Raw genomic sequence first — 9,541 nt, 5'->3', positions numbered from 1 at the left:
AGAGAGAAAACTATACTATTAAATAATAAGGAAAATAATATCGTGAAGTTGTTGCCTTTTTATCTAAATCATAACATGCTTATTTATAGGCAATAAAAACATAGATAACACAAATAACAGAATTTGACTCCATCAAATAATTGCTTACACACTTAACACATATGTTGTATTCGACTCCGTCGAATACAACTTTGTACTACATAGTCTATTTCGACTAAGTTGAACATTATCTTATCGAACACAAAATTACCTACTGAAACAATGCAACATTTATTATTTTTTTAGAATACCAATGCAACATTTGTACATTTTCTATGTCTCCAAATAAATGTCTTTTTAGAATACCAATGCAACATTTATTATTTTTTTCCACTACTATACCCCTATATATTAACTTTCACGTTTTCCAACTACTCCACTACCTATAATAAATAACAGTATTTTAGTAAATGATATTAAATTTATCATTAAAATCAACTCATCTAATCATTTTTTTAAGAACTGTGAAAAGCTCAAATAAGACACTTATTATGAGACGGAGGGAGTTCTAACTATGTGAAAAGTGACAATTATAAAGGAACGGAGGGAGTAACAATTACTACAAAAAAAATTTGGGCCTAAGGCCAAAGCCTAGCTCGCCTTGGGTCTCCACGATCATATCAAGTAATTAGAATGTGATTTCTTAAAGCTAGGGAAAAATAGTTGCTTGGCAGTGAAGTAACATAGAATAAAGTAAGGTTTTCCTTGATATTAATTCCTAAGTTCCCGTCCTTTCAAGTTCCCTTTTCACATAGTTCAAGACAATGCAATCCCATATCCCCAATTTATAAACCACTTTTTGTGTTTGCTTCTCTTCATTGCCAAGGCATATTCTCTCTGTTCACCCTTACCATAAATTGTCTCTAGATAGCTAAATGTTAATTAAGCTTTCAGCTTTCAAGGATAGAAATGGCTACGGGAAGTATTTATGTAGCTGTGCCTGCTCTTGCTGCTGCTGTTGGATTTTATTTCATAGACACAAACCATGTTAAGGTATGAAATGGTTCTATCTATTGCTCTATATCACACATTGAAGTTGAACAACATCATGCTACGTCAATAAATGTTTATGTATTTCTGTACATGAATATACATGAATTTCAATATGTTTTACTATATGTAGGATATCAGAAAAGAGTTTTCAGTATCCAATAGCAAAATGATGCCACAAGTGAAAGATCAAGAGAAGACAATTCTGAATCCGAAAATGGCTCCACAGCTTGATGGTTTGCATTGTTTTGAAACCATTGTGATGAATTAATTTGTATGTATCGAGCTTGTGCGGAATGATAGATATTTGTTACTGATTCTGTTATAAAAATTCACACTGTATCTCACAATTTAATCTTGTATAATAAACTTAAGCTACCAATTTCCAAAGCAATATAAAATTGATTTTTTTTTCTCATAATAATGACAGGAGGAGTAAATATTTTGAGAGAAAGTATAATTAAGAATATCAATTATGAATGATGGTTGATTTTGCAGCCAAAAGACAAATGAAGTAATATTTGAAATAATTAATACTCCCTCCGTTCCTTTTTAAGTGTCGTTTTAGAATAACTTTTTTGTTCCTATTTAAGTGTCGTTCTATAATTTAATGTTATAATTGGTCAATTATACCCTTATTTGTTCAATAACTCCACCTCACATTTTTCAATTAGTTATTGGAAAAAGAGAATGTATGAATGAATTTATTTGGAAAGAGAAAAATAAATAAGGGTAAGATAGGAAAAGTAACTCTAACAATCCACTATCTTGGTTGAAGAGCTTTTTGCTAAAATGACACTTAAAAAGGAACGGAGGGAGTATCTGTTATAAAATAAAGAGAAATAAGATAAAAGGGAAGAGAGAAAGATAGAATAATTTTGTATTACTTAATCGGTGTATATTTTACCATGAGGTTGATCCTATTTATAGGATAACATACAGACAATGTAATAAATACACAATATTATAAATAAGGAATAAGATGTTTGTGAGACAATCATCCAATTATTCATAACAATATCATCATTTTCAGTTTTTTTTTTTTTTAATTTTGATCGTTACTATTTTTCTAAATTTTTTCTCAATTATTGTAATTCGAGGAGAATAATTAAGTATCAATAAAATTAGAATTAGAAGAATATTCTATTTTTACGATTTTTTTTAATTTGATATTCCCTCTGTTTTTTATTATAAGTCGATTTGGAAAAAAAATTATTTTAATATAAGTCGCTTTGCAATTTCAATGAATAATTAATGATCTTTTTCTAATTATATTCTTAAATATTTATTATTCTCTCTTATTTCAATTATATAAATTTATCTTCCACCTATTATTAATGAAGAACAATTTTATAAAAACCTTCATAATTTCTCATTTGCATACAACAATTATTATTTTTCTTATAAAATGACTTATAATAAAAAGCGGGGCTAATATATTATTCCATGTTTGTAAATGAATCGGGAATGATTCATTAGATTTTACAACATCCAAAATCATAGGACAACTCTCATCAAAAATCATAGGACAACTCTCATCAAATTAAAAAGGATTATTTTCGCCGTTTTTTATTGTAAGTCGTTTTAGACTTTTCACATAGATTAATAAAAATAAGGGTTAAATAAGTTTTTTGTCCCTGTAAATATCTCAAATTTCGTTTTTAGTCCCTATAAAAAAAATGTCGACATTTAGTCCCTATAAAATTACTTTTTCATTCACTTTTGGTCCCTGTAGAGGGACTAAAAGTGAATGAAAAAGTAATTTTATAGGGACTAAATGTCGACATTTTTTTTATAGGGACTAAAAACGAAATTTGAGATATTTATAGGGACCAAAAACTTATTTAACCCTAAAAATAATAATTGTTGTATGAAAATGAAAAATTATGAAGGTTTTTACAAAATTATACTTCATTAATGACATGTGGAAGATAAATTTATATAATTGAAATGAGAGAATAATAAATATTTAAGGATATAATAGGAAAAATAACATTAATTATTCATTGGAATTGTAAAGTAATTTATATTTAAATACAATTTTTTTTTTCAAAACGACTTATAATAAAAAAACAGAGGGAGTATTATTTAGTGATTCAAAGTAATAACTAAATCAATATTAAATGTTGTTACTGTTATTATTATTTCTAATGAATATTTATAATTTTATAATTAAATTTTGATAAAAAATATTTTTTTTATTAAAAAAAACTCGTGTTTCTGCAATTTAATGACTTTGCAGAGCTAAGGCTAAACTGACTTATTTATATTCATTGAACAATTTTTATATTTGGTTTAATTGTTTGATGAATAATTTATTTTTCATATAATAGTAATTGAATGAAATAATCGGGAAAACCGATATAAACAATGGACAAATTATTTATGAAAGAGTTTAAAGGGCTGATATTTCAAAAACAAAGGATGCACAAACACAACCCATCAAAAACAAAGGGACAACATAAACAAACCAACAACAAAAAAACTCAAAGATGTCCTAAACAAGTAGTAGAAGAGAAACCAATCCGACTACAACAAATTTCTACTCAGAGTGTAATTTGAAAGAAACCATTCTCAGGACAAGAGTTTTATCATTTCCAACCCATCAAACTTAAAAAGAAAAACTCCTTCGAAAAGATTAGTGGTACTGCACAAATAGATCAACATAAGGCTAAACTAAAAAGCCAACCTGAATCTAAATGGAACCTACTTCTAGCAAAGACTCCAAAGTGATCAACCGCTCGACAATAGAAGCCGACACCAGAGGCAAATCAACCTGAAGCCAATCACAAGTGTTCTTCGACATCTTCCTCTTCCTCAAAACACAAGGGCAAACCAAATCGTATTGACTAACGGGAATTCTACGTCTAGACAAGTTTAATCTAACCAGAAAACGATTTAACAGTAACCTCCAACCAAAGGAAATAGATTTGTTCGGGACTTTAGTTTTCCACAACGATTTCAAAGCCAAAAGAACATTGACATCAACCCCTTCAAAAGTGAAACAACAATTTTTCATTTAAAATTTTTTAAAAAATATTTTTGTCAAATTTTTTCAACAAGAATATGAAAAATAATTATTTAAATCATTTTTAAGAAAAAAACTTAAACACAAGTACCCATAATTCAGTCATTGTTCACTATTTAATTTCCATTTTCCGTAGAGCATTAGTGTGGAAAGAAAGTAAAGTGTGTGAAGAGCAAAAACGAAGACAAATAAGAAATTATTTATGTACTTGGTGGATTTGCAGGTCGTATCATATAGCTAGAACCAAAATAGAAGAAAAATTAGATTCATGTCCCATTATTGTCAAGATATGATTGGCTTAAGTTAGTGCCAAATTCCATCACTCAACTGGAGTTCCTCTAGACCACACAATCGATGAGCTCAATCAACAATTGAGAGTCACATGAAAAGTGTTCCAATTGCCGTATATTTTACAAAGATGTGTCATTGAGGAAGTGGATAGTAGATCCTATATTTCGTAAAACAGCTCATTAATCAAGAAAGAACTCAATCATGTTAATCACGTTTGTGATCATGTCATGTTGAGTACGTGAAGACAGTATCACAAACGATTGATCCTCATCCTACATACAATACATGTTAAAATAGATGAGGACTGTTAACAAATCCAAACAACAATCTTACAAAAGCTTCCTCAGTTTGAGATTTTCCTATGTTGTTGCATGATAAAATCAGTAAATTGAACAAACTAAATTTTACTATTGATTATTGCAATTATAGCATGACATGCACTTTACCATATCAATGATTAAATTACAAGAGGGGAAGTGATAAAAATAGATAATCTTTATTCTTTATTGCTAAGAGGTTTGTACAATACAACCATACAAAGTTTAGAAATTCTGTGGTCTTCACCAACTCATGGTCTAAGAAATAAATAAAAAGTTTTAAAAAATTATCTACTAGCCTTTCTCCCAAATCAACAAGCCTAGATTTTCTCATTTCCCCTAGATTTTATTTTTTTATAGATTATTTACCCAAAAAAAGTGCCTCCTAATTCTTAGGTGATATAATAAGGAAACTAAAACGGATATTGTGGATCATCCAAAACAATGGCTTCAAGAGGGATTTGAATTGCCTAGAGTCACAAATCCCACACAATCAGCGCAACAGTGACAGCTAATACTTTCTTTCTGTACGCGTGATCTTGATCCAACGACAACTGATACGCTGACTGCATGAATGCGTGAATTTGTGACTGCAACACACCCAAATCCCTTCAAGAGATTGGTTCCACCTTTAGTTCTACTATCTTTTACCCATATTAGCAAATCTTCTAGCAACACCGAATAAAAGATACTTGGTCAACAACCCCTTATCAAGACTACAAGCAAGAGCAACAGCACCGCCAATGACTAGCATCTTTGGTACGTTCACGCCCTTTGGTTTGTCAGAAGTGGTTGCACTTTCGATTTGAGATAAATCGTCTGAGGATCCGATGGATTGCAAGTACTCGGGACTTATTTTTGTGTTGACACTGGCCATGAAAGCGGAACGAGATAGTGGAGCTCCAGAAGCTTTTGCTTCTTGATAAGCACGCAAACCAGGCTCAATCTTCTGTACTGTTCCCCACATGCCTTTTCTTACTCCAAGCTTTGCAAGTTCCCATGGAATTCCCATTTCTTCATGATGGAAAAGTAAAACTTCACATGCTGTCAATTGACCATTACCTCTCTTTGATTCAACTGCCAAGAAAAACACCATAAGATCATTGATCAGTCATAAGCCCATAATAAGTTTGGTGGTGAATGAAGGACTACCTTAACAAAAAATTAAACTGTTGTGCAAATTACACCTTGATTAATAAAGTTATCAAAACAAACCTGCTCGAATGCACCAGCTAGAGTAATACACATCGACGCGTCTGGGTTTGTCTTGTCTTGGGATTGAAGGACAATCTACCCCCTAAAAGGAAGGGAAAAAAATGTAAGAACAACACTAATTATACAGCGCAGAATTTAACCGTCTTCAATCAATGTCTTCAAATATTCAAGAGAAATAAAAGGTGAATCTTCTTCAAGTACCTTTGTAACACAATAGTAGGACCTCCCACATTCCCATATTCTTCGTCCAATAACATAGTCTCTGTCGTTACAGAAGAAGGGGAACTGTAACACAGAAAAATAGCAACCATATAAGCAAATGAAAACATATACAAAACACATCAAAAAACGACACTTATTAAATCATGTAAAAAGGTTTCGCACCTTTCGAACCCAATGCACTTTCATGGTTCCAGTAGTAGGGCACTCTTCTAACGTTGTCGAGTTAATAAGCATATCATCCCACTTCGGTCGAAACTGATCATCCCAGAATAAATCCCTCACTATCTCAGGAGTCGCATCCTCAAAAATAGTACTGCTTCGATACTGTGGAGGGCCATTCTATCAAATCAACAACACAAAAATCAGCAATTGTAACAAACCAAACATTACATACATACACCCATTAGAAACAAAACCTTAATTAATCATACCTTTGGTTCTCTACGCCACGCTTGGTAACTCAGAGTCGGCGTAGAACGATCCATCATATGAATCCAAGGAAGACCTCCATCTTTCTCCTCCACAAGCTTGTACAAATGATGTAAATCATCAACCGTAACACCGTTCGAAGTATCTTCACTAGAATCCGGTGTACTGCAGGGTCAAACAAAGTCCAAATTTAGTCAATAAAACTACCATTTACAAACAAATATCCAAGTTTTCAAACCATACTTTCATTTCCAGAAGCAATTTAATATTGATTTAACAAATTAACTAACATTCAACATCTAAAATTCAAAAAGGTAGCAATTATCAAATCAATAATTATTAATTAAATGAAAAAAAAATACCTGGAGGAACTATCATATTTGGATGGTGTTGAGGAAGATGAAGCTTTTTTATTGATATCTTTATTAATACCCAAAGAATCAGGGTTTGGGGTTTGCATTGTAATAGAAGAATTAACAGAGGTAGAAGAAGAAGAAGAATAGAATTTCAAAGGGGAAAATACAGGAGAACCAGAAGGTGAAGCAAAATCAAAAGACTTGGCCAATGAACTAGCCAATTTGTCTTTCCCTGTGCTAGCCCAATCTGGTTTCCATAACCAACCAACGATAACCCCTAGAAAAAACACTAGCCACGTAGGAGTAAAAACCATGTTCGTCGCTGCAGAAAAACCCCAAATTACGGGGTTCGTCATGATAATAATGATAACAAGAGAAAGAAAAGTGATAGCTGGAGAATAATTGAGGAGGAGAATAATTATAATAAGGAGAGAAAAATGGCGAGAAATAAGAGGTGGATTTGATTAGGACGTGAAGGGTGGAATTTAGAAAGAAGATAAGAGGGTTTGGGTTTTGGTTTTTTGAGGAGGGTTAGGGAATTGGTGGAGGTTGAGAAAAGATGATTAAAAAAATGAGTTTGGGTTTGGGAGAAGGAATGCGAGGGGGAATAAAAAGAGCGGTGGGAAACGAAACGAGTGATGTTAGCGTGTTGTGGACTTGTGATGGTGATGTTGGAATTCAAACCGGGGTTTGAATTGTAATTTTTTTTTTTTTTGGAAGTGTGAGTTTTGTAAAATTGACGGTGTTTGATTGTTGGTTTGGTCGTTTTGGGGAATTGGAAGGGAAAGAAAATGAGTTTGGAGTGGTGGTGGTGGGTGAGGTATAAAGCGAGTGGGGGTAGTAGTTCTTTTTATACAGTCGTTTGGCCTTTTTTCGAGACCTTGTTTTCCACGTTGAGTTTGTTTTTCTTCCATTTTTTATGGACTAGTGTATGTGTTTCACGCGCAACTAACTATGTGAATTTTTTTTGAGATTTTACTATAATGGTTCGTTTAATTTAACGATATCAATATTTATCACTTGAATTTTTTGTTGTTGGGTAAATATTTAACATCCAGCTGCTCCATAATATTTATCATCTTATTTATTGCTTTTCAAAATTTTAATTTGTTTACTTAGGACTATTATTACAATTTATTTTTAATAAAAAGAGAAATTTTATTATAATAATTGTTACAAGTATGTTTTTAATTTGAATGTCATGTTGATTGATTCTCTTTTTATTTAACGGTTAATTTTTTAAAAAAACTGACATAAATTATTAATAAATTAGAAATGTCCAAATTATTTTATAATTTATAAAAAAAATTAGTTAAATTAATTTTTTTTTATATATACTATTAATTATAATGATATTTTATCTATACAATAGTAATCTGATTATAAGTAAAATTTCTAAATTATAAATATTTTTAAAATATTTTTTTTACTTAGAAATTTAACTCATGGTCTAAGTGTGTATATATATATATATATATATATATATATATATATATATATATATATATATATATATATATATATATATATATATATATATATATATATATATATATATATATATATATATATATATATAAAAGAAATTCTAAAAAAAAGTTTATAATTAGACAATATATTAAAAGATGAATTAGTGCAACTAAATTTTGTAAACATGTTTATGATGTTATATGTGATATGAGTACTTTAAATTGAAATATCTACACACATATCTATTTCTTCTTCATATTAGCCCAACTCTAGTGGCAATAGCTTTGTGAGCTCAAAGTAAATTTTCAAACACGGAAATTAGATTTTCAAACAGACCCCTTAATCTCCTCTGGTCAACGTGGGTGCCCTTTTATCATTAGAATTTAAGTGGGTAAACAAGTTGTTAATATTGAAATTTAGATTATTAGTTTTACTTAGTAAATCATTATTGTCAATATTATTATGCCTCAAAAGAAAAAGTCTAGTATGCTTTCTAAATAGGAGGCAGGGTAACGCATTCTACAGAAGCAAGCTAGCGCAGTTTCTTCGTTAACTCAAAGTTTGAATTGTAGACCAAGTGGAACGTTGACACAAATCTAAGAGTGGTATTTTTATTATATAAGTTTTTTTTAATGGAATGAAATTTATTATTATGTTTTTAGAAATGTCTGTTGAAGAGGTTGTTTAGAGAGAATATATTTGTTAATTAAGTCAGTGAACGATGTAACGTACGTGGAACATAAAAATATAGTACTAATATTAAAATACTACGTACTTTTTGGCCTTCCGAGTTAAAAGTCATCCACACGGCTTTGAAATGTTTCTTTGCTGAATGGAAAACACATTATTAGATTTAGAACAAGCTAAAGGATTAAAAACTTTGATTAGTTTGATTACATTAAACTAATTAAAGTATTATACACCATCCAAGTTAATCATCATAACTGTGATCAAAGATCGACCAAGTCGTCAGTATGCTAACATCGTAGTAATTATGTTGACGCACAGCAGCCAAATAGAATAGAATTGATCTTATTAAAAAAAAATTATTATGACTAATTCCTCGAGACATTATGGTTATTTGAGAGGCTCTTTCGTATATATATTTATTGTTCTCGAATTAATTGACCATATATTATAAGGATTCATATTTTTGTCAACCATGTCACATTGTGTTAGCAAAA

At 30.5% G+C, this 9,541-nt stretch overlaps 1 protein-coding gene across 1 annotated transcript; it reads right to left on the bottom strand.

The window, feature by feature from the left end:
• Window positions 1-4,825: 4,825 nt before the first annotated feature.
• LOC131661248 (uncharacterized) lies at window positions 4,826-7,654 on the bottom strand. Its single transcript, XM_058930709.1, has 6 exons — window positions 6,894-7,654; window positions 6,534-6,696; window positions 6,265-6,441; window positions 6,082-6,165; window positions 5,881-5,962; window positions 4,826-5,742 (listed from the first exon to the last, which is right to left on the bottom strand). The coding sequence occupies exons 1-6, from the start codon at window positions 7,241-7,243 to the stop codon at window positions 5,306-5,308; spliced, it is 1,293 nt and encodes a 430-aa protein (XP_058786692.1). The 5' UTR covers window positions 7,244-7,654; the 3' UTR covers window positions 4,826-5,305.
• Window positions 7,655-9,541: the final 1,887 nt, after the last annotated feature.

The sequence above is a fragment of the Vicia villosa genome, linkage group LG3 (assembly GCF_029867415.1).
Source record: "Vicia villosa cultivar HV-30 ecotype Madison, WI linkage group LG3, Vvil1.0, whole genome shotgun sequence".
Classification (NCBI taxonomy): domain Eukaryota; kingdom Viridiplantae; phylum Streptophyta; class Magnoliopsida; order Fabales; family Fabaceae; genus Vicia; species Vicia villosa.
The sequence above is the reverse complement of the archived record's forward strand: the minus strand, read 5'-3'. Positions and strand labels throughout refer to the sequence as shown.